The sequence below is a fragment of the Amblyomma maculatum genome, unplaced genomic scaffold (genome assembly GCF_055883805.1).
Source record: "Amblyomma maculatum isolate TAMU_Amacu unplaced genomic scaffold, ASM5588380v1 scaffold_28, whole genome shotgun sequence".
Taxonomy (NCBI): domain Eukaryota; kingdom Metazoa; phylum Arthropoda; class Arachnida; order Ixodida; family Ixodidae; genus Amblyomma; species Amblyomma maculatum.
In genome coordinates, this window is record NW_028146753.1 from 944348 (window position 1) to 970907 (window position 26560).

General features: G+C 42.9%; 1 protein-coding gene across 1 annotated transcript in view; it reads right to left on the reverse strand.

Moving 5' to 3' along the window:
• Nucleotides 1–785: 785 nt before the first annotated feature.
• The window catches only part of LOC146170902 (uncharacterized), a 30900-nt gene continuing 5125 nt past the window's right edge, over nt 786–26560 (reverse strand). Inside the window, exons 2-5 of the mRNA XM_084586720.1 lie at nt 26367–26515; nt 23647–23667; nt 2191–2267; nt 786–883 (exon numbers count right to left, since the gene is read on the reverse strand). Of these exons, the coding sequence (XP_084442846.1) occupies nt 786–883; nt 2191–2267; nt 23647–23667; nt 26367–26515 (345 nt within the window). The remainder of the gene's footprint in view (nt 884–2190; nt 2268–23646; nt 23668–26366; nt 26516–26560) is intronic.

The following is a 26560-nucleotide window of genomic DNA, read 5'->3' on the forward strand; positions in this document are numbered from 1 at the left end:
AAATTTTCAATTCCTGTTTTTATTCTGCATTTAAAAATTAACGGGGCACTTAGCTCGGCACGCATGAGTATGGAGCCAGAGAGTGTCATACATGAGAACGATGTCCTTTCACCCTTAATTTTTCTGTGCTTAACTTGTTTATTTTTATGCACCAATACTTAGTATCAGCAGAAAAATGCCTTCTACATAGAGCAGGTTGATGCATTTGAATGAATGTTTTTCTATAATTTCATTATTGAATGCATTCATTATACACTCTAAATTTTCTTGAGTAAATTCTTCAAGCATGCACTTTTAATTTTGAGCATTTTTATACCTTTGAACCACCCTTTGATTTTCTGCATTTATTTAAATCAAACATTATTGGAGATATTATATTTCTGTAATTAGGAGCCTGTGGCCAATCACACACTAGTGAATCGATAATTGCAACAGCAAGGTACTCTACACAACCTTTTTTGCACTACCCCAGATATTTCCACCACTAGGTGCCGACTAGAATGCTGACGGCTTTCCTACCGAACGCGCTGTGTACGTTATCGCATAATGGCATAATAAGGTCAAGTATAAGTCGCGGTATCTAACCAAACCACAACAGTTACAATTTTGCCGCTGCAGGAGCGCTACTTCAAAAGAATCCTTTGGTGATGCCTTCTTTCAGTACGGGTGAAAGCAATGGACGAGCATAAGCGAAGAAGTCATTCTCACGCCGCTTCGTGTAGTGTAAACACCTAAATGTATTTTCGAGCCGCTGCTTGAAGAAACCGACACTCAGCGTGCGATACTCAGAACAGAGGAAGTGATGACGATGATGAACGCAATGCCGTGATCGTCCGCAGGAACAAGTCAGTAACTGCAGAAATGGCACCGATTTGAAGAGGACCTGTTTGAGCGTGTCGGGTCAGGTGGCCAATGAAAGTGAGCCCCCAGTTGTCGCTACTGAGCGTTAGTTTATTTGGATGAATAAGCCGGTGATGCAATACAGAAAATGAACAGACGGCCAAACCCGTGGTCATAAGTAGCCAGCCGGAAGGTAGGATGAACACTCAAAATCATAGAGTTTCTTACTCTTACCTAGAGGGAAAGCTGTGCTTCCGTCTATGGGCGTTTACATGGAGTTACCAGACGGCCAGTTCAGCCACCATGGGCGCTCAAAGCATCATGGGCCGGAGAGCTACCGAGTGCAGAACTACAACTTTTGGCCAAAACTAATGCAAAGATAAACGTTGTTATACCGTAAATAATGTCCTAACATTGAATATTGTGACTATAAATTACAAAAAGAGAGAGAAACAGAATTCAAGTGTGAGATTTATCCAATATAAACAATGGCTCTTTCTCGTATTGGCTTAGTTTTGAGCAGCACAAATACCAATATTTCGCACTTAATAGCAAAACATTGAAATAAAAAAACGTTATAAAAATATTTATGGTTGTGCAATCACTTAAGAAAGTTTTTAGTGGCATTTCGGGAAACCGAAACCATTTATTGGCGACGTCTGCTTTTGCGCCTTCGCTACTATGGCTTTCGCGGTCTATGTACGCACCTTCAAATGATGATGATGACGAAAAAAGAAACGTCGCAGTAATGCCACTCCACGTACAAGATAAAAACCGACTGTCCCGCAACAAGTATCTTACCGGCCCATGATTCTTAGCGCGCCCATGGTGGCTGAAGTGCAGCGCCCTCAGCTTTCCCTCTAGTTAGTGTAAGGAACTCTATGTTCAAAATCATGGCAAGAGGCACAACATATATCATTGGTGGCTCTGGGCCTGTGCCTGGGCCAAATGCAGCGGCTTTTCTACATGGTCGTGTGTTTTTGTGGTGGTTTAATAATCAGCAGTACCACTGTCGTGCTAGGCCCCCAGTGCTCGATAATGAAGTGAACAAGGTAAAACGGAACCCTCCAGGAAACATTAAGGGGGCAAATGTCGTGTTACAAACACAATACTGGAAATAGTGTTCAGCGTACTCATTACTGAAAAATATTCTGTAGCTTATTGATCTCGCTAGTGCTTCGCATCTAAATTGTGAGAAATAAGTTGGCAAACTAATGAGAAAGCCTAAAGTAGACATTTGTAAATATATTACAGCAAAACATATATCCAATATTATTGTTTAAAAGTAGCTATTAACTGATGTATGACACTGTGAAGGGTTCCTTAAAGAAAATACGTAAGAGTTCGTACCTCCTTTACTGATTTCCACCGCGTCAATGAGTGTCTTCTTCGGCTTCTTTCTCACACGCATGCTTACGTTCAGCGTCCTGCAAAAAACGTTTCATTAATTATACTAATACAACAAACGGATGTATACTATTGGCAGTGTGCATTTTACGATTATTGTAGAAGATAGCGATTTCAAATGTACAGGTTTTATTCATTATATTTAGGAGCGGGTGCTATTAACCTAAGGATCATTTCAATCCTGCGTACAGTAAGGTACGTGAACAAGCTGTAAATCGGGCAGTTTTTTACAATTAGTGTCCAGAATAAAGTTTCACATTCTATAAACAAGCTTTTTGTTTTTAGTGTAAAATAATTATTGCCGTTTAGGCCATTTCTCCTGTCGCTCAGTTTAATGGAAGGGTGAGGGATAAGATACGAATTCTCAATGGTGGCGCTGAAGCTCTGTTAGGCGCGTGTTAATAAAGTGTTGAAGAAATACTGCAGCTGCTCGGTAGTGAATATTAGGAGCTTTTGAGCATAAGATAATTTTTTTTTTGACGGCACAGATTTTAAGTTTGCGCGAATAACTTTCAGTAACCTCGATTGCCTCCACGCAACGTTTTCCGCAGCAGAAGTATTTTATCATCAGTTTGACTGTTCTCTATTTTTTTCAGTTGTTCCGCAGAATTTGTTGAAAACTGCAAACCTATTGCCATGCCTGAAGTTTGCAGTTGAAGTGTAAGAGGAAACATCGCCACGAGCACAAAAATTATATAACACCGAATCACTTTATGCTGACCATATTTTCCTCATTACTCTTAACCAAGCTGTTTCCGATTAAGAATGCTTATTGTATTCGTTTTTCATGTTGAGAGGTTCAATAAGGGCTCCTCATTTTGCAGACCTAAAAAAAATCTATCCCTCACTAAACATTTACACCTAGACAGGACACAGATTGGGTATCTATCAATCAATCAATCCTGGTTCTGGCAAAAATACATTTGTGTGGTATTTGCACAAGACTTCATTTCATCCTGTCAGCAAATTACTACATTCTGCACACGCTTAGGTTGTGGCAAAAAGACAGCAGGGCCGGAGAAAGCAATTATTATTCCTATATCAATGTCTGTCAACTTTCAAAACTGCCATTTGGCTGCTGTTTCCCCACTTCGAACATAGTCCCATGTTCTTTCCGAGGAGCACACGTTATGTGAGCAGCTTATATGAGATATATCACGCAAAATGGCAACTGTTAATATAAGCCTCGCGGCATCGAGAAGTGGTTCTGAAAATTTCACATGGAGCGTTTTTGTTTTGGTTTGGTTTGTGGGGTTTAACGTCCCAAAGCAACTCAGGCTATGAGAGACGCCGTAGTGGAGGACTCCGGAAATTTCGACCACCTGGGGTTCTTTAACGTGCACTGACATCGCACAGCACACGGGCGCCTTGCTTTTCTTTTCATCGAGTGTACAACACAGGCTAATAAATAATTTATTGACTTCAGGAAAGCCGCTAGCATAATCTCTGTACTTTTGGCGACCTCAGGTGCAGAGACCATGAACAGGGCTGATCAGTATAATTGCTCTGAACTTTTGTTTTTAAGGCGACAATTGGAAATACGTAACAAGTAATATGGGAGAGATGTACGCCTTGCAGTAGGTATTATCCGGCTGATGATGAAGAACAACAATTCGTCTTTTATTTTCGTGCATTATGTAGCACTACGAAAAATATTTTATGGCACCTAACAACTTCGTGCGAGCAATAATTATTTTATATTTCGGAGTAGATATTTCACAGAGACGTAACTGTCGTATTTGAAACTCTTATTTACCGTGGCCCGACTGTTGCATTTTTTCAATTACTACAACAGGTTGAAAAGCAATAGACACCAAGAGAGATAGGTAGGTCCAGTGAGAGTGCTGTAGCCTTCGATTACGGGTAATCTAGCAGATATTTCTGCAGTGTATTCTGAACTGTAAAAGTAGATAGCAATTGACGGTAACCCTATGTAAAATGCAGGATAAAGCATAACTCCCCTCTGAAGTGCCTGTATGGCCCTGAGGGTAAAGGCCAATAAATAAATAAATATATATTATCTTATGCAGCGGCATAAGGTTTGCTTGCCCCTCTATAAACTCTTTTTAGTGTAGGGGTACAGAATATGGGAAAATGTAGCTAATGGTTAAAATTTGCAAATCGCGAAAATGTGTTCCCTGACTTTTCCTCAGAGGTTTTAAAATGGTAAATTATCTTCTCATTCAAATTCTGCAACTCATTCGTGCTGATGTCTTTAAATTTCCTAGGCTAAGGATCAAGGCATATGGTAGTCAAAGCCGATGCACTAGTAAACATATTAGGTGTCCGGATTTAAAGAACAGGCATGGTTAGCGTATTTCATTATTAGTTATTGCCGCTGTGCTTTTGAGACAGCTACGTTATTATAATTTGTTTTTGAAAGGCTCAATAAAAGAACCTACCGTGAAAATCAGTTTAAGCTGTGAATGATAAGTGTATGCCTACACATAGTTAGGTGAGTTCTAAAACTCTAACAATGTTGCTGCTGAAAAATTGTCTCCGAATAATTTAGTGCTAAATTTTTTCGCACAGTATTCACAACCTTGGTCTTCTATTTGCAGTTCCACTATTAGGAAAATATGTCGAAATTTTTGTTTTATATATACAATTGTAGACAAAGTCCGTTAAACTATGGGTCCGTTCGTGGTCACCAACAGTCTTTGCCTTTTGCAGCTTCTGCATTTGATACGCACGAGGTTAACTAAATTTCCGGTGAATTATATCAGGGATAACATCTTGCTTGGGCTTGTACAGAGATAGGCTGATATAATCGCTTGCAATGCAGTGTCCCTTGAAACACTTATTGAGTACGATGGAGATATGTAGAGGGCTGTACGCCATTAAACTTTACATTCTTCACATAAAATATTTGCAAAACATTTATAAAAGTACAAATAAATGTGACGAAGGTTAGATGCTCACTCTCATCTCCGACGAGCACGCCATTTACATGACAGGTCGTTTCATTTAAAAAAATGTCAATGCTGGTAGACGAAGTTCTCACAAACTCGCACTAGCAAAATAAAATTGAAGGCCTGAAGGTCGTTTAGCGCGGTTCCCGCACTGCTGCTTTTATTTTCACAGTGCGCAATTTTGGGTATATATTCTTTGAAAAAAGTATGCCCATAATGAAATAAGTGTTCAGGCTGCTTCAAAGTAAACCGTTGTCTTTCATAGTTGTGCGCATCTGTCAACCGATTATTTCATGTATTGCCGGCGTCTTTTTCTATTTCGGTTAGAACCTTTGTTCGGAGCATTATCATCATTGGCGTTCTATTAATGCTGAGTATAATGGCATACGGCGATGATTTTGGGATGTTTACGCGCTGAACCCAAGCGCCGCGTAGGCTGATATTTTTTCTGAATTATTCTACAACGATATGTAGCTAAAATTGTTTCCAGCAGGCCTACCGATGAACCAAAGACGTTGAATTGAATCTATTATGATACCGAGCTCAGAAGAACCCAGGACCTTTTTCCAGCTGCTGTTCTCTACTTTCACATAGTCACAGCAACAAGAACTAAATTGACTCAATATAGATTAAATTTTCAATTCTTGTTTTTATTCTGCATTTAAAAATTAACGGGGCACTTAGCTCGGCATGCATGAGTATGGAGCCAGAGAGTGTCATACATGAGAACGATGTCCTTTCACCCTTAATTTTTCTGTGCTTAACTTGTTTATTTTTATGCACCAATACTTAGTATCAGCAGAAAAATGCCTTCTACATAGAGCAGGTTGATGCATTTGAATGAATGTTTTTCTATAATTTCACTATTGAATGCATTCATTATACACTCTAAATTTTCTTGAGTAAACTCTTCAAGCATGCACTTTTAATTTTGAGCATTTTTATACCTTTGAACCACCCTTCGATTTTCTGCATTAATTTAAATCAAACATTATTGGAGATATTATATTTCTGTAATTAGGAGCCTGTGACCAATCACACACTAGTGAATCGATAATTGCAACAGCAAGGTACTCTACACAACCTTTTTTGCACTACCCCAGATATTTCCACCACTAGGTGCCGACTAGAATGCTGACGGCTTTCCTACGGAACGCGCTGTGTACGTTATCGCTTAATGGCATAATAAGGTCAAGTACAAGTCGCGGTATCTAACCAAACCACAACAGTTACAATTTGGCCGCTGCAGGAGCGCTACTTCAAAAGAATCCTTTGGTGATGCCTTCTTTCAGTACGGGTGAAAGCAATGGACAAGCATAGGCGAAGAAGTCATTCTCACGCCGCTTCGTGTAGTGTAAACACCTAAATGTATTTTCGAGCCGCTGCTTGAAGAAACCGACACTCAGCGTGCGATACTCAGAACAGAGGAAGTGATGACGATGATGAACGCAATGCCGTGATCGTCCGCAGGAACAAGTCAGTAACTGCAGAAGTGGCACCGATTTGAAGAGGACCTGTTTGAGCGTGTCGGGTCAGGTGGCCAATGAAAGTGAGCCCCCAGTTGTCGCTACTGAGCGTTAGTTCATTTGGATGAATAAGCCGGTGATGCAATACAGAAAATGAACAGACGGCCAAACCCGTGGTCATAAGTAGCCAGCCGGAAGGTAGGATGAACACTAAAAATCATAGAGTTTCTTACTCTTACCTAGAGGGAAAGCTGTGCTGCCGTCTATGGGCGTTTACATGGAGTTACCAGACGGCCAGTTCAGCCACCATGGGCGCTCAAAGCATCATGGGCCGGAGAGCTACCGAGTGCAGAACTACAACTTTTGGCCAAAACTAATGCAAAGATAAACGTTGTTATACCGTAAATAATGTCCTAACATTGAATATTGTGACTATCAATTACAAAAAGAGAGAGAAACAGAATTCAAGTGTGAGATTTATCCAATATAAACGATGGCTCTTTCTCGTATTGGCTTAGTTTTGAGCAGCACAAATACCAATATTTCGCACTTAATAGCCAAACATTGAAATAAAAAGGCGTTATAAAAATATTTATGGTTGTGCAATCACTTAAGAAAGTTTGTAGTGGCATTTCGGGAAACCGAAACCATTTATTGGCGACGTCTGCTTTTGCGCCTTCGCTACTATGGCTTTCGCGATCTATGTACTCACCTTCAAATGATGATGACGAAAAAAGAAACGTCGCAGTAATGCCACTCCACGTACCCGAGAAAAACCGACTGTCCTGCAACAAGTAGCACACCGGCCCATGATTCTTAGCGCGCCCATGGTGGCTGAAGTGCAGCGCCCTCAGCTTTCCCTCTAGTTAGTGTAAGGAACTCTATGTTCAAAATGATGGCAAGACGCACAACATATGTCATTGGTGGCTCTGGGCCTGGGCCTGGGCCAAATGCAGCGGCTTTTCTACATGGTCGGGTGTTTTTGTGGTGGTTTAATAATCAGCAGTACCACTGTCGTGCTAGGCCCCCAATGCTCGATAATGAAGTGAACAAGGTAAAACGGAACCCTCCAGGAAACATTAAGGGGGCAAATGTCGTGTTAAGGTGTTAATAAATCGAAAGTCACGGATCTGGTGATGTAAGCGACTATTGGGTGCCGGGGATTGGTCGCAGAGAAGAGCGATGATTGTGCTGCAGTAAGCAACTGCCTACTTCAAGGGCTGAAAGCTAGTGTTGGTGACCAGTGGTATTACATTCAGGTGGTCTTCAGAACACTGACACGAGGGGAAAAGTCTTGAGGTCGCATGTGAATTTGTGGAAGCAAGAAGCAACGGGCGATTAGAAGACATCAGTGTAGAGGTGGATTATGGATTTCTAGGTAGTGGCCACGATAACGCTTTGACGGGCATGATCTAGTAGCCAAATGACCTGATAAATTTCTTACAGCAAATTAAAAGAGTGCGCGATTTTTAGATGAAGTGGCGCGCATATTAAGGGGGAAGATATGATTAGACGCACCCAACAATGGCAAGGCATTCTCGCTCCATAATGTTGCAATTGCGCTCAGCTGCTGTGAGAGGACGGCTAGCTCATCTCGCCGCCTTCTTTCCAGGGGAAGCGTTGGGTTACAAGATAAAATATTCAAGTACGGGGGTTGAAGGCAAATGTCCAGGCCTGTTTATAGTCGATCTCTAGAAGAACATCGCTTCAAACTTGAGAAGGCTGTGTGAAGGGGCCGCAACATAAACAAAGTTCTAATGAAATGGCGGAAGTATGGCAGCAGCCCAACGAAGCTGCTGAAGGTTTTCTGAGCTTGGGCCGAGGGAATTAAATACAGCTGAAATTTGTCGGGATTTGTCAGAAATTTGAAATTTGTCGGAGTATGGCCTTATTTAAGGTACGCATACATACACGTCTTTCTGCTACAAAAGGACTGAAAGTAAGGCTGTATGGTCACTGTTCAGAAATTACGCTAATATAGAGGAACAGCTCGGAGCTGGAATATCGGCTGTGATGACACTAAGAAAAGCGTATTGAGGGCAACAGAGTCTCCGTCAAGCAAAAGCCAAGAGTCGGTATTTTTGGTAGCAATAAAGGAAGGTACGAGTATAGGCGCCACGATGGCCATACAACCGTAATGTAAATAGAATATGCAAGATGCGAACGCTACACCTTGAAAGGTCCACCGTGATGCCATCATACGTAACGCAACGCCATCAAATGCGTAATCTATGGTGTACATGCTGTGCTTCTCAAGGCGATACCTGAAAAAAAAGACACCTGCTATGACCATACACATGCTGGAAGAAGCAGAATCGAGTTATAGCTATGTGTCCGTAATGGGAATGAGGCGTCCGCGACACAAAGCAGACAGTGATGACAAGCGCTTCCAGCCTAAGACTAGTTGACGAATGCATGCGAGATTACTACAAATCTGATATGATGCCTCTAGTCGTCAGTGAGTGCGAGCCTGGCACATTCCCGTGGGTGTGATGAGAGAGTCATTGACTCCATGGAGAGAGAAACCGAAGTTTTAACTCATCCCTTTGCAGAATGCAGGTTGGAGACATAACGAACGTGCTCATAGTGCTACCGCGGCCTAGAGACGGGAAATAGTGCCACGTACCCCACAATAGTAGTACAGAAGACTGGAAGGGCACGGGTTATGAGGTACGGGACACTTGAAATGTACCACTGAAGCGATATGAGTACAAATAGTTGCTGAATAAGTCGCAAACATCAGACCTCGTGGGCGCAAATCCAACGTATTACATGCAGGTCAGCAAGTTTGGGTGTTAAGCGTAGCAGGTATCACGCCGCAAATGAAATAGGTAGTCATTTCATGATGCTGTCCAAATCCGGGGTAGCTGACTGCAGATTCAGGATTCGAGAGCTGTAGTCGACAGACCGGGGACCTGGTTCCATTTCAAGCTCATATCATCATCATCATCTGCAGCAGCCTGACTATACCCACTGCTGGGCGAAAACCTCTCCCATATTCCTGCAATTGCCCCCGGTCCTGTGCTAGCTGCATCCACTTGACTCCTGAGGACATCCTAACCATATCCGCCCACCTAACTTTCTGCCACCCTCTACTACGCACTCCTTCTCTTCGAATCCAGTTTGTTACCCTAAGCAACAATCGGTTATCCTCTCTTCGCACTACATGTCCTGCCCATGCCCATGTCTTCTTGATTTCCATTAGGATTTCAGTAACTTGAGTTATTTTCCTCACCAATCTGAACATTTCATATTTTTTAATGAAGCAAATATAGGGCAACTCAAGTTTCCTTCAACGAGGGCGATGCCATCAATAGGGTTTTGCGGAAGGCGGCACAACTGCAGGTCATCGAAACGTTGGAAAATGAAGATAATGTTGGAAGCAGGAGATCGATTCCTCCCTAAAAAGGTGGCAAATACCATAGTGCTGACGGCATGTTTAAATTTTTTAAGAGTTCAACGCTGCTGAACCAAATATTGAGCGAAATAATTGGCTGCGGTTGACCGAGCGTTTTTATTCTTCTCTTTCTCCTTCCTCAACCCAAATATAAAGCCCCGCTTTAACCAAGCCGTATGAACGTTCCTTAGTGGCCTATAGGGGTAAAGTGAACGCCAGGGTCCTAGCAAGCTGATACTGGCAAACGTACTATGTGAAACGAGCGACCCACGTTGGCAGTTCCTGCCTACTGAGCCGCGGCTCTGAACGCGCCATGCCGACCGGCTGAGTTGGAAGCCCCCTTCTCGCTTTTGTGTCACGTGGGGTGTGACGTCACAGCGTTATGCAGGTAAGACGTGGCTACTGCCGCGCTACGCCGACCGCTTGAGTTGGTAGCCCAGCTCTCACCCTAGTGTCACGTGGGGTGTGACGTCACAGCATCACGTGGGTGAGACGTACGTGGCTACCTCCGCGCTACGCTGAGGGCTCGAAACTTAGAGTAGTATTGCTCTCGCAATAAAAGTGAGTCTTGTCGCCGTGATTAAAAAACAATGGTTTCGTGATGTTGGCCAGTAAAAAAATGGCGTACGGTAATTTGTAATCGTTATCTCACTGATGAAACCCAGTGAGCCTGGTGTGTAACTATCAAGCCAGTGGTCTAAATCTTCAACTCAAAGGCTAGCACACATCTGAGGATCGTGTTGGCTGTTAGTGGCAGTCCAGACAAGAGGTAGACACAACAGCTGTTGTTGACGCCGGGTGTGCATATTTTTGAAGTTTTCCACACCAGAAGCCATGAACTCAAGCAAAGACTAGAACGGAGCTCCAAAGAGGATGTAGATTATTCGGAAGCTAGAGGCTGTTACACTTTAGAACAACTCCGCTTTTGCGATCCACAGCTAGAAGCCTGTTTAGCCTAAGACACACTGGTACTGCGTGCGGTCCTCAGAACAAAGATGCAGCGATGACAATGAGTATATGATAACAAGTGAACGTTTCTGCACCATATTTACAATATGCTACACCGCCCTCAGGGATGATGATACTCGACGGCAGAATTCAAAGACGCAAGTTGAACTGTGATCGTGGTTGAGGTTTTTCTTTAGAAAATAGCAAGGCGTCTGTTTACAGTGTGACATCAGTGCTAGCTGGGAACGAGAAGACGAAGTTTTATTGTGCACCATAACTACATCGAGTCCAGCAAGATTTTAATTTTCTTCAGTAGTTCGCGCCCAGACAGCGGTCACCAAACTCTTCAATAAGAGTGCAGTCCAAAGAAGCCATGGGTGACAATAAGACCTCCAATAACGCAGCCCTGCGGATAGAAGCTGTCTAGTGCCAATGCAGCTTGTCTGCTAGGCCTACTCGGCCTTGACTGAGCCTTACTGGTGATAAAGTATCAAATATGGGGATGTCACTGGACCCTCTCGTCACCGCTTCGACCTCTGCAAGAACAACGGCAAGTACCGGGTAAGGCGTCGACACGATTACCGCACCCTGCGGTAACGAGCCGACATCTGGAGCAAGCACCTGGCCTCAGAGCAACATGGACGTCACATCCGATATGAGAACAGCGCAGATGTGAAAAGTAAACCGACGCCAGGACATGATAATATTCGCCATGAGGTATTCAGGAATTCAGAAAGAGGCACAGTTGACAGCCTGCTGCATTTGTTAAATGAGGTATGCAAGGTGCGAAAATTCCAGTCAGCTGGGGACACTTGGTAAGGCCACTTTACAGCAGGCGTCTGCGTTGCAACCTATATCCATCAGCTACGCGTCTCATTCGCGTACTGAAAATAACCGGTCCAGCGTTTGGTGGAGACGCGGGCAGTTTGCGTTCGGTCACCTGACTGGTGGCCAGCAGACTTACACAGCAGAGTCGCCTGTGTCCGACTGCTCTCTTTTTGTTCTCCTTCTGACCATCACGCTATCCACATGTTTTCTTCTCAGCATACTGCCGTCTCCACTTGGGAATTCTCGATCCGCCACGTGTCCGTTTTCCCACTACATTTTGTGGTCTGCGTCCTTTGTGTGTGGCGCTAGCTCCTCACAAAAGCCCACTTCGAAGAGTTTTTCCCATCGGTACAAATTTCCATCTTTATCATCGTCTAACTAAGCACATGAAGAAAGACGCTACGAAGAGTTCTTTGCCTCTGTTTAATAATAAACGGCTGATAATCAATTTGAATTTTGATTGAATTCCGCGGCCAACGCGCTTGTGCCGCGAAAAAGAATATTGGCAACAATGCACTCGTAGTAAGGAATTATACACATCACTCTCGAACCACAAACGAACCCTAAAATCATGCATCCATCACAACGCATTAGACAGAGAATGAAAAATCAAAGAGCAAAGTTCAGACAGACACATATCCCGCACAGGCATGACTGTCCATTGGGAATTGAATGTCTCTTGGATCAACAGTTGCGTTTCCCCTTATCCCATTCACTACGTCGGGGAGTGGTCGACCCACAGTGAACCTTTATGCCTGTCACAAACTGACAATGGCAAAGTGGGTAAAGACTGGAAATATTAAGCGCTCAACGCTATCCACCGGGATCAAGCACTCTGACTTCTCGTATGCGAAGACGAGCCACCGCGCGGAACATAATCGCACGCTTCCTGCTTCTTGGCTGTCTCCTGCATCGCAGAAGACGCTAGCCGACTGCCCGCACGGCACGCCCCCTTCCACGAAAGGGTGAATAAGAATGCACCCAAAAGGTGTCTCTAAAATTATTGTGCCTGCTCAAGACGCTCGTTCTCAGGTGGGTCTAACTTTGGTATCCATCCTGTACGCAGATGCGCACAGAAGATCCAAAGCTGGTAGTGCTCCAACACTGGCTGCGGCAATGTTACTTTCATGTCTTCAAAGCGTGGGACGCAATTTTCGTTGCCGTTGATCAGACGTCGCTCAGCTACATCTTCAGATCAGCCCATGTTTTCTGGGTCGGGATCGCTTCGCTGACCAAGGTGTGCAGATGGCTCTTCGGATGTTACTACTGCTGTTACCATCATTGCCTTGACTATGCTGGTCTTGACACAGCCTGCCGGGCACATATACCCTTCCGTAGGGAACACAAGTTCAGCACTCGAGTCTGCCACAGAATTGGCGTCTTTGTTCTCACTGGCTTCATTGGCATCGCGAGCACGTTCGTCTACTTCACAAGATTCTGCGTGCACAGTTTGGTCAATGATGGTCAACTTTACAGGCGCCTCCATAGAGCAAACTTCTACGTCAGGAACCGGATACTTTCGCTCTACATAAATATATGTGGCTGATTCTACAACTTGAGGGTAAGAAATGAAAACAACTGAACTCTTAGCAGGAATGCAGCATTGCTCGTTGACGTTCTCTGCAACAAAGAGATATAATACCGCTACTCATCTCAGAAACACCTTCGACCAGTGTTTTATCGTCGCCAATTGCGCCAGTGTACTACTGGTCTCTATGGGCTCCAGAGGCGTACTCGCCGCTCTCCGTGAGCACTCCTTCATAAGCCTGACTCATAACAGTTAATTCTCTCTCTCCATCTCCAAAATTTCCGCTTCAGCGGTCCTCTCATCTCGTGCTCTATTCAGATCTTTCTCCACCGACCTAGGCAACTCGGCACCTGGGAGCCCTGGCGCTCTTTTGCCGAAAGCAGTTCGGATGCGCTTATTGCGCCTAAGGAAACTGGTACCTAATCAATACACTAACCGCCAGCCTCGTCATTCCGTGGACGCCATATTTGCGAAGGTTTTAGGAACTGAGATTAAAGTTTAACACACAGAATGGCGGCAGTTCAAAAAATTATTTGTAACTGAAAACAAAAATACGTACAAGCAAGAAGAGGAAAAATACTTGCGCAGCGAAATGGAACATAATCTACAATTGAAAGAAAACGTCCCCTCATATATTCGTGTCAGAGTGGTGGAACGTCCTGTGGAGTGGTGTGGCAGGGCGTCTGCGGAGTCAGTGGCTCTGGGTGCGTCCCAAATGGACTTGTCGGGTCAACGGCCGCTATACAGCAGGACTCAGTGCTGCAACCTGGATCCGTCAGCTACGCGTCTCATTAGACAACTTCGGATGGCCGGAGCAGCGTGTGGTGTAGATGCGGGCAGCTTGCGTTGGGTCACCTGGGTGGTGGCCACGTCATCACCGCTGCTATCCACGGATGGTCTGAGAACCGCTGCGCTTGAGTCTGGTAGCTCAGGAAGATGCGTTCTGAGATTCTGGATAGAGGTCGATGCGGGTCTAGGGTGCCCGACGTCTGCTGCAAAGGTCCAAGCCTGGTCACTTCGATCGCCAACAGACACACACAGCACGGTCGTCTGTCACAGACTGCTCTCTTTCTGCTCTCCTTCTGACTGCCATGCTCTCCACGCGCTCCCTTGTCTGCGTGCTTCTCCACGTGGAACATTATTGATACGCCAGGCGTTTGTTTTTCCCACTCTGCTTAGTCGTCTTCTGAGTCCCTCTTGTGTGGCACTGGCTCCTCACACACACAGCAAATCTGCAATTACACTTTTACGGATGCCTGCCACAAGGATTAGTTTTAGCACATTTGTTGTTTAATACGGCACTCATTGCTTTTGGTGTTAAAATTAGCTGAAATACCAAAGGTGCCGGTTATTATTTACACAGATGATGTCAGAATATAGTCTACTCATAACCATTTTGAGACACAAACTCTATTTGCGATGCGCCCTAAATACAGTAGATGAGTAGGTCCACGATGCCGGTATGGAGCTACATTCATGTTGGAAATGAAAATGTTCTAAACGAATATCATTAAAAACAGTTACGCTGAAGATTGATAATCGGGCTTTCAAGAGGTGGGCGAGTTGTGAGTCTTTAGCTTAGATAATCAGAAATCTGGCGCCAAAATAACCCAGTAGCTACATAGGATGAAAAACGTAGCCGCCAATTCCTCGCTCTTGATAAAACATACTGCGTCTATGAGATGAGGAGCTACTACAACGAAGATAGCAAGACGTCTTCTACGATCGGTTCTTCAGCATAGGCTACTTTAATAGGCCCAATTAGAAAGACTGGCGAGGCGACAGTGGGCAGAGTTGGTAATTATAAAGAGGAATGCAATGCCAGGCATTCACGCGATGACCAAAACTTACCTCTATCCCTATTCTTCAGGAATATGCACAGCTTAAGCACTGACAGAACTCATTGAACAGCGAGAGGCAAAAATACGGTAGCGAAAATATATTATACCCATAGTATCCTTCCAGAATGCAGTTACAATACAAGCACCGACAATGGCTGGCCTTCCTTCGTTTGAGAGTTTGAGTATTTCGAGAAATAAAACGACTAAGCTACGTGGTAAAGAATAGCCGGCGTCTCGCCATCTAGTTGACGCACTTCCAGGAACCTGTACTTCATTATAGACGCGTCGATTGTAGAAAATGGCGGCAGATGTTTTTTTCATCATTGGATTACAGAGCTTACAAATTTGTAAGAATAGAGACCAACACAGTCAATTCGATTGTCGTAAAATATCAATTCAGAACAATGTTTTTCTCCCTCCGACAGTAGTGTTACACAAAGGTTTTACTAGGTTGGCTTCTTATCATGCCGGATTTCTCAGTGCTCCGACCCATCCAGTCATTTTGGGTGGCAGTGCACAGGTTTGCGATGATTACAATATCAATTTATGAGCATATTTTAATTATTTTTGGATTTATAATATTGATCACAGTACTCAGTATTGTGCTTGAAACATGTGGTGCGACATCTGGTACCAGGGGCCGATTGAGCGCCTAATATATATGGTCTGTTGCATCTTGTGCTTCTCACATTGCGACTATATCTGACCTCACAGACATCGCAAATTTTACTCATGTTCTCAATCACAGCGACCTTTTCCTGTTATCACTATGCATCAGCTACGAGGATCCTGTCTTCTTTGTATCCCAAAACCTGCCAGCTACGTCTGCTGAGTCTAAAAGCTTTTAATGATTAGTTAGTCTGGAATACCCCAAGAACACTATCGACGAGACGAAAAGGGTGTGCTTCTCTTCGCAGCTGGACGCAGCCATCGCTTCTTGGCTGTTTCCGACGTCCGTTGGCCGACATCTGAAAAAGTTCTGATTTCGCAGTCCTCACTTTGAGAACAAGTAGGCGATCCTTGAAGGAGTACAAAGGTTAGCTGGATGAAGCACAAAATAAAAAGCGCATCGACCAACGCAAAAGATAGTGTAAGACGTGACAGCTGGAGTCTGGTTAATGTCCGTGCTAGGGGTGATTGTGTTTTGAGCCGAACTACGTGTTTTTTATACCAGCCGCAAACTCATCTACAGTGTTAATACCGTTTCTTGGGCTAGTTGGTTCATATTTGTACTGTGAAAAACTGCGCCGAAATAAACACACCACAAGAAAGAATACGGGACAAAGGTGTTACAACTGAATTTATTGAAACTCACGAGTGATCTTATATAGGCGAAGTTTCTAAAGGAAAAGAAGGATGGGGAGAAAGATAGGGGAAATCATCAATCGATCATCGAGAACGCAAGGAAAAAACTCGGTTAATGGATAACAGAATCTAAAAACCTAATTTCGGAGGCCAGAAGAGATACTGAGGGGATGCTGATACACCTGCTGTCAAACTTCTTAATGTAGAAAGCCTTTAAACTAACACGTGCCGTTTTATCCTTACTCTTTCCAAGAATCTTCGTCTCATTCAACCTGGCCCCGCATCCGTTGCAGTTGATTACGTGCGCAACCAAATGTGCGTACTTGTCTTTTAAATCTGACAAATTTCGTGCAAGTTCCCCCAAACGCTCGTTGATGCATCGGCCAGTTTGGCCTACGTACAACTTTCCACACGTCAAGGGAATAGCATAGACCACTCCAACAGAACACTTTGTAAACGGAGAGTCGTGCTTTATCTGGAAACCCCCTTTTCTTGGGTTGCAAATTTGGGGGCACAACTTTCCCAACTTGTTAGGAGCCAAAAAAGCGACACTCACGCCATGCCTGTTGGCCACTTTCCTCAGGTGTGCGAGGTTTTGTGCATGTAAGGCACAACAAGCGGCTTCTGCGTCCTCCGTCTATCCTCTCCAGTACATCTTCGCGTACCGCTCTTGATCTTTTGAAGGAGGGTCTCGCAAACTGCAACCAACACAGAGCAGGGGAACCCAGCCGCCGAAAGCCGGCTCATCTGATTATGGAAGCTGGTTTGCAACTGATGCGGGCACGATTTCCTGAGCGAAGACTCTAAGCAATGCGAAGCACAAGATTCTTGGAAAGAGTAAGGATAAAACGGCACGTGTTAGTTTAGAGGCTTTCTACATTAAGAAGTTTGACAGCAGGTGTATCAGCATCCCCTCAGTATCTCTTCTGGCCTCCGAAATTAGGTTTTTAGATTCTCTTATCCATTAACTTAATTTTTTTCCTCACGTTCTCGGTGGTCGTTTGATGATTTCCCCTATCTTTCTCCCCATCCTTCTTTCCCTTTGGAAACTTCGCCTATATAAGATCACTCGTGAGTTTCAATAAATTCAGTTGTGAGTAGCGCCTTTGTCCCGTCTTCTTTCCTGTGGTGTGTTTATTTCGGCGCAGTTTTTCACAGTTAATCTACAGTGCATCGTAGCAGGCGTCATTCTAATCACGGGATGAACTGCGATTCTTCTAGATTTGGAACAGAGAACAAATCTCAGGTCCAATTACGTTAAATATTAGCTTATTGATGTTGCTCCAAGTTTCACTTTGCGCCACACATGTATTTCAAGATTATATATTTAAGTAATATTTCGATACGCACTATGGTAAACCATATACAGCTTTTGATGGCTTTACATGGTTTGTCACAGTGAGCTCCAGTGGGCTCGGCAGCACAGCAGCGATGCACAAGTTTGAACCACCGCAGCTTCTTTTTATGCAGATCGTCACTCTGACTTGCCTTCAACTGCACGTGCTTGAGCCCCGCCCTGTTAGAAGCTGGTCGACAGCACCTTCCTTGACGCTCAAGCCTCAAGTCTAAAAGTGCAGATTCTTCGCTGGCCCCTCCCGTCCAGTTGCGAGACACCGCGGATCGCTTCCCGGCCCCTCCGGATTCCATTTCGAACGTCACAGCCGCTACCTCGGACAACCACATCGCTGCTGATATCGCCACTTCTTGACAACAGGCGCGCCTAAATGAGCTTCGTCTTCAATAGGCTAGGCAGCGACGCCGCGATGCTCGAGTTTCAACCACCGCTGCGGCTTCTTTAAAAGTCGCGACTAGGTACTCCTTATTTGCGCCGTATACTTCTTACGCCGCTTTGGCTGTGCTGTCGCGCCCAGGCTTTTGTGCTTCTGTTGCCTATGGCTACACCTATTTATGCTTCATCGTACTTAAGTTATGTGGTGACGTTGAAGAGACCCCAGGTCCCAACACCCATTCAACTGATCCTCAAATGTCCTCTGATATAGTCACCCTTGCGGAAATTTGAAATGATCAGGTATCTTTGTTGAGTGAAGATAAATCAATACACGAAAACTAGCACAAAATGAAAAGACGTTCGGAGACATTAAGAAAAGCCTCAGTAAACTAGAAACCGACTGCGGCGCTCTACTCGTTGTGGAAGCACCGATTGAAGAAGTACAGACGCTCACCGAACAAAATGCTAGTAACATAATGCGCTATCGCACAGAATTGACGACGGGGAGGAGAGAGCATGCCGCTGCAACCTTCCGTTTTGTGACCACGACGAGACTGTGAATGAAACGTTGGCGCTCGCTGAGGCACTTATACTTCAGTACTGCAGTACGGAACTGGGAATCGACTTACAGCCCAGAGATAAAGAGCGCGCACACAGATTAGGCACCTCAAAACCTAACAAAAAAAAGAGCGATGATTTTGAAATTAGCGCATTTAAAATATCAGCAGCACGTCCTGTAATGTGCCGGGAAACTGAAGGGAACTATCTTCAGCTTTTCCAAGGACTTTTCGCCTAACACTCGTCTCGCACGTGAACCACTCATTGCCTTTAGCAAAGCTCAATCCGGTAAATGGAAGCTTCCAGATAATAAACTGTAAATTGAAAAAAATAACATACATTTTTTACTATGCTACCCAGAATATCATTGAACGCCCAGCGCAGCTATCTCATAGTAGGCGCCAGCAATTACATCATAACTGTCTTTCATTTTTTTATGCGAATATTAAACGCATAATCCTAAAGTGCGATTCACTTACGGAACTGATTGAAACCATCGATAGTAATATTGTTGTATTAACTGGACCTTGGTTTAATTCATCAGTTTCCAATTCGGAATTACTTCCTTGCTATAACTTCGACATATTCTGGCGGGCTCGTGTTGGCAAGCGTGGTGGTGGTACTCTGATCACCGGGCACAGCTGACTGCAGTGCACCACGCTTGAAAAACCTTTCCCACTGAGGCTGGTTTTATGTCTTGTGATGCGGCATTCCCTCCTGTGACTATTACAGCTTTCTATCGGCCACCTGAGGCCGATAACTTCTTCCTCATTGATTTCCACGAAGCACTTGACAATCTAACTAGGTTTCATCCTAGTTGTATTCTCGGATATTAATACTAAGTGACTTCAACTTCCCTAACATTACTTGGACTGACTCAGGGCTAATATTAGCAAAACATAGCTCCGAGAGTGAACTTCTTAATTATTTCCTTACATTTGGTTTATCGCAAACGGTCGATTTCCCAACCAGGCAAACTTCCAATTCTCCTAACATTCTCGTAATCATCTTCACATCACACCCAGATAAGGTCTTGCCAGTTTCCCAGCTCTCCATGCTTGGCGATCAAGTAATGATTCATGTTACATACCGGTGCCATATTCCACGCCAAGGAAAGCAAAGAAAAACATTAGCTTGTATGACAGAGCCGATTATATTATGGTTAACGAAGCACTAAGTTTTGTGAGTGGTTTTTAATTGCTTTTAATGAGCGCTTTGCAGACACTAACTGGACACTGTTTTGAAAAAAAAATGCATGATATTATCGATTATCACATACGAGCAGGTTATCGCGTAAGAATCTTCATTTTTTAAGAACAGTTTAAGGCACCTGAATAAAAGAAAAAAAAACAGTTATTTCGTGTGACAAAAGAATCTTGTAGATCAAGGGCTTGAAAAATGTACCACGATGCAGAGAAAGCATTTGCTTCTTTGACAAAAAAGAAAGCGATCATTCTATTCATCTGCCCTGCCATCCATGCTCTGTAACAATGCTGAAAACATTTGGATAAGTTATTATTTCTACACATTCCAAGCACTTCACTGCTCGACCTAGATGAGAACATTTTTCCAGACTAAGATGTTGCCTGGCTCTTGAATTCCATTTTTTTTTATCTCTACCCATGAACCTAAAACCACTTTGCCATATTTCCTTGTTTTGAGCAGCCTTTAATGCCTCCCGTAATATTCGATTCCATTGGAATGGTCAAACTTATTTCATCACTGAAACTTACTTCACATGCTCGTGTGGACGGAATTAATTCAAAAATACTTATCAACACCAAGGAAATCTCAATCATTATTTTGCCGCATATACTGCAGCAGTCACTTACATCCGGCTCGGTTCCGGACAATTGGAAGATAGGCAAGGTGATTCCACTCCCGAAAAAGGTCGTTCACAATCACCTAGTATGTCTACAGCCCTATATCTCTTGCTTGAGTTTGCTCAAAAATAACAGAGCGCACAATTCACTCACATGTCGTAATATTTTTAATATCTTGTAACCACTTCCACCCAAACCAACATGGGTTTCAAAAGGACGCACTTGCGGGACACAGTTAGCATTATTCATAAGTGATCTGAGTTCTAGTCTCGATAGCAACATTCCAGTCAACGCAATACTTTTATACTTCGAAAAACCTTCGAAAATTTCCACAGCAAAGGTTATCTTTTAAAATTTTCTGACTTAATATTGATTTCCACGTTTATCAATGGATTTTTGATTTCTTGAGTAAGCGACAGCAATTTGTTCATGGTAGCAACATTGCTTCTTCCAGGTCTCCCGTACTTTCAGGCGTGCCTCAGGGAATCGTCCTCGGTCCTCTATTCTTTCTAATAGAGATAAATGACTTCATTTCAACCATTGTTCTAACATTCGCCCATTTGCCGACAACTGTGTTATTTATCATCCTATGAATAATAACGTCGATGTGTTTGCTCTTCACACTGACCTTTTAAGTATCGAATATTGGTGTAAAATGTCATGAATTTAATTTCATCGCCTACATTTGTATCCAACGCTTAGCTATGTATTCTGTAGTTACGTTATGTCTTCTTTGTCCTCATCTAAGTACCTTGGAAATAAAATATCGCATGACCTTTCTGGGCCGCTCATATTACAGCGATCGCTAACGAAGTCAACTGCGTACATTATTACTTACGACGTAGGTTACCTTTAGCTTCTTCTGCTAATTATTTCGCCTACATAACATTAGTTCGTCCTAAGCTGGATTATGCATGCGCAGGTTGGGGCCCTCACATTTCTTATCTGACTAAAACACTTGAATCAGTTCAGAACCGCGTTACTAGATTCATCCAGTCATATTACTCTTATCGTTCTAGTGTCATTGCCATAAAATCTAAGACTAACCTACCCGACCTCGAGACAAGACACAAAATCTACAAAGTCTATTTCATAAATTCTATCACTCAACCCTCGCAAATAATAAACCAACTTATCACTTCATCCTTCGCATCAGCCATAAAAAAGCAATTTATCCACTTGACGCACGTACTAATGCGCACCTGCATTCTTTTTTGTTCAAACAGCAATCGACTGGATGGCCTGGCTGCGGAAACCACACTCCACACCAGTAATATTTATTTTAAAAAACCTAATCGAAAATATTGTTCTTTAAACCTAAACGTATTTCATTGTATTGACATTTTCGTATTACCTTTTATATCTCCTCATGTAATACCCCTATGTGGAGCATAACAAACATTTTTACTGACCATTAGTGCTTTACTGATTAGCCAATTGGATTTTTGCTTTTTCTGAGCAGGTTCATTTAAAGCAGTAAAGCTACAAAAACCTATCGAGGAAAGGCATTATGCTTCACATCATCACATCGTAATGTAGACACCCAGTACATGTCATGATATTTTATCAAAGCAAAATCGAGTAATGTGATAACTGGTATCCGCAAGGCATTTTAACTTTTCAATAATATTTAAGAACCTGCATCCTGCAGCTGTATTATGCGCCCACAATCCGGCTTCAAAAAAAAAAAACGACCACCAGAGAGAAGTACTAATAAGGGTAATATGCAAATAAGGTCATTAAAAAAAGAAGAAGCAAAGAGTGTTATTTAGGCGAGTATACTGCCAAAACCTTGAGCCGCACACCTGAAAAAAAGGGGTGCCGAAATAGAGGAGAAACAAGTTGCTTATGTTGAGGCTGTCGCGTGGAAGATCAAGAACCAGGTCAAGCAGTTAACAGGTGCTGGAGTTAGGCTATGGTAGGCGAGTCGGACTGACAGCAGAATTTGCTAAATAATGAACAACAGCGTTGGTTACTTTCTGCGCGTGAAGCAAAGTGAAAGCGAGAGCCAAGGCGCGTGACCTTCATTAAGATCAATAGATAAACATTTATTTTACAGAACAATCATAGGGGCTGAAGCGGAAGGAAAATTAAACGCCCGCATCTAATATGCGGAGCCATAATAGCAGCTTGGGCTTCTTGATTACTCATCTTGAGGTGACAGCGCAAATAATGGACGCGAGCCCAAGATTGTGTCGTCTTCTAATCTTGTGCTCCCGTCAACGTTTTGCGCTGTTTCCTTAAGATCATGTGCGGAGATCGCGGACGCTTGGGAAGCAGTGCATACCGAACGCTACTGTAACAAAAGGTATCAAGCGTGGTATAGAAACTTTTGTAAGAACATAGAAGTATCTCAGATGTAAAAATTGAGTTCTGGGAAGTACAAATACTCCTTATTGAATCAAAAAAGCAATGAGGGGGGGCAACGAGGTTGTATATGAGCGTGCCGTGAAGCGCGAGCGGTTCATTACCAGAAAAGGTATGACTAGGTAGCTAAGATAGAGACTCAGCCTAGAGTGGCACTATGAAGTAAGGAGGGCAAGTGCCCAAAGTCTAGAAAGACAGGAGATTGCATAAGCAAAGTATATGAAAAACGAGATGTTTACAAGAATGCGACGTATTAGTTAGGCTAGCAGGAGCGTAAAGGTACCGTACTGAGTGTTGAATCTTGCATTATCTCCAGGACTGAGTTATCTATTGGCGTCTACCTTGGTTGGTTTCAGATAACATTTTGCATTTAGTAAACCTTTAGTTTGATGTTACAGGTTGGAAATGTATTAGTTTATGAAAATGTGAAATTCGGTAAACCTTTCAAATTAAACGGTGGTTACTCAGTGGTTAAGACACTTAACTCCCGAAAGCAAGGACGCACGCTCAAAGCAGGTTGCAATCCAGGCAGCCGTGTACTAGGCGATTTCAGTACATGAGAGTGAGCCCAAAGTGATCTTTTGTATTTCAATACACTGCATGTGTCACCCAATATGAATTAGTCGTTATATTGTATTTAATGATTATGCATATTTATAATATTAATTAACCATAGAAGCTTAAACAATGTACTCACACATATTCAAGACCACTTTTCCTGCAAAAGACGAAAGTAATAATTATTTACCTATTTTCTACATTATATGAGAAAACAAAATTTGAAATGCCACAATTACTACATTTTGGACCGGTGCTAGGCTTGCCTTGTGGCTTAGGTCGAAAACACATGTAGAGGTATGGCAGAAGCAGCCCATTGGTCATATTTTGGACATGAATGCTGACCATCAACTCTACATGTTACAAAATTTCAAGTAGATTAAAATAATGTGCCTGCTTCACGTATTGTGTGCATGAAAGAGCATGCCGTTTGAGATGTGAGCTGTAGAATTTTGAAAAATATATTCTTAGCTTAATAGACGGCAGTGTCACCTGGCCAGTGCGTGTCCGCATGCCTCGTCAGCAGTTGGAAATCAAAAAGTATCTGTGTGCCGCATTCCTTTTGCATCGTTTTAAATAAAACCCGAATACCAAGAAAACATTTAGTACAGCTGAACTGGATGTTGTTTTTTGAGCCTATTGATCTCCATCCTATTCGTGATTCTTGAACGCACTCTTTGCGGAATACAGGGTTCATGCCTGTATAAAAACGTTTGTGAGCCCATAACTACTTTTCGCCTGATAACCATACGTTTTCGTAGTTTTTTGTTGACTTTTATATTAGTAACTCGCAAACGTTACGTGGTGTGCCATTCCTTTACTGCCCGTAGTAAGGCGCGTTAACATATGTTGAAGTTCATGAAACACTCTCAACAAGGCAATAAGTGACGACCCAGCCACAATAGTTCATAATGCCAGTTGCAACTTTTGGATTGTTAACAAAATTTCAGGCCACCATAGAACACACACGCAATAAGTAAAGGAATTCGAATATATATCACTCCAGTTTGTGTCAAACAATATCTAAATTTTTTATGACCTCTTTTCTACTATTGCAATTTTGTTAAGATCTCGTTTTGTGCCTTCCGTTAAAGTGCGTACAAAATAATGTATACATATGTTTTGAAGAACGTATAATTACTTAGCAAATTTCGTTGTTCAGTTGCAAATTTCAATGTACAAATATCTCGACATAAACACGAATCAACTCCATAATCTTCGATACACAATATTAAATATTCTTGATTATATTCTGGCCTACAAGAGTACATAGGTATTATTTGTGGTAAATAGAATGTTACATGTAGGGGGAAAATATTGCATGAGTAATTGTGTTTAAATATGCGCTTTCATAAACCGAAGAAAATACCTTTACTTGGCGGCACGGTATCTTAACACCAGATAGCATCAGAATAAGGAGGCACTGTTGTTACAAATGGACTTCCGGCATGGCTAAATTACCAAGCAGCTGTAGAAATTGAATCCCTTCATCAGCCCTCCGTCCCATTTGACCGCTTGGTGTGCACTTATATCATCCTGCGTTTCCTTGTAATCATGAATGTTGAGGTAATAAGATGACGTTTTTCTGGATTTGAACAGTAAATTTTAGGCTGAACTCATGGGAAGATGTTAGTTGGTAGCCATGCCCAATGCAATACAGGGACACAATTTATAACTCAAAATGCTGGACTTCACTCATTATATTACAGGGGAAAATGCGCATGTAGAATACTGACTATGGCGTAAAGCTAACATAATTCGAGGCTGCCAGCAATGCCGGCTACTAATTGGTTCGAGCGGCCTACATGTAGTACATATTTCTGATGTTCTGAACCTAGACATTCTAAGCTGACTTAGAAGGTGATTTCTTTGTTGGAAAAATTAACCTTTCGTGAGCATTGTGTGGTCCCACACCAATATGTTAATCAAATGCAGTTTAAACGTATTTACGCAAGGTGGCAGGTATAGGTAAGATGGTATTGAACGAGTTCTTTGTGCCCATGATAAATATATTGTCTAGTGTTTGTTGACATAGAACACATCTCTGCTATGCCATGTTTCTGTTAATTGCAGTCCAAAAACATTACTTGTAAAATCAGTTTTTATCTCTGCTACTGTCGTCAGTTACACCTCCGAGGGCGTTATATGAAAATGGGTATCTCAAGGCGCAATTTATTGGGCTTTAGCTAAACAGAAATTACATTAACTGAAAACTCGTTCAATAATATATGGTGCTCGGCCATTTCCTGAATCACACTCGGCAAGAGGACAGCGAAAAACATTCAGCCACAGAAGAAGACACGACACAAAAAAAACTGTAGAAAACACAAAAAGTGTTCTTTTGTTTCAGGTCTTCTTTTATGGTTGTCCTTTTTTGCTGTCTCTGAATACTCGTTGTTGGTTTCATTTTCGGGTTACTCCTGCGCGAAAACTTCCGCACGCAAACTTCCACTTCATCTGAGAAGAAACCCTAAATATATATAAAGCTACGTTTTATTTTAGCCACAGATGTGTGTCTGCGGGATTTGGGAATAGAGCTTTTATATCGGGTTCTGGCAGATTCTAAATGGTCTCCAGCCTCAAATTGTGATCCCCTAGCGCGCCCAAGCTCTCGAACTTATAACGTGCGTGTTGCTCGAGTGTCGCTGAAGATTAAAGGCTTCCTGCTTCACATGGCATAAGGGATGAAAATTATTCATTCCATTTGTTTACTGTGCACCTCTAGAAGCCCAATACCTAAGGGTAATAATTAGGTTGCCTCGCCAATAGAAGTCTTTAAACCACACGTTTTAGATTTCGTACAAGAGACATTCTCCGCATGCAAATGTATGCAAAATTATCAAATGCTCTACCACTTACATGTCAGGGGCGAAAAATTCAATTGTACGTTCGTATATCTTCCCTTGTTTTTTAATGCGCAGAAACTTTGACAACATGCACATTACGTTGTCGCGTACCCAGCCACTCGGTGCTTGACGTAGGTACACTGTACTCTCGTTTGCCAGTATCTGTAATACGGTAAATAAGCTTACAGTAAACAGTTCAGCAACACT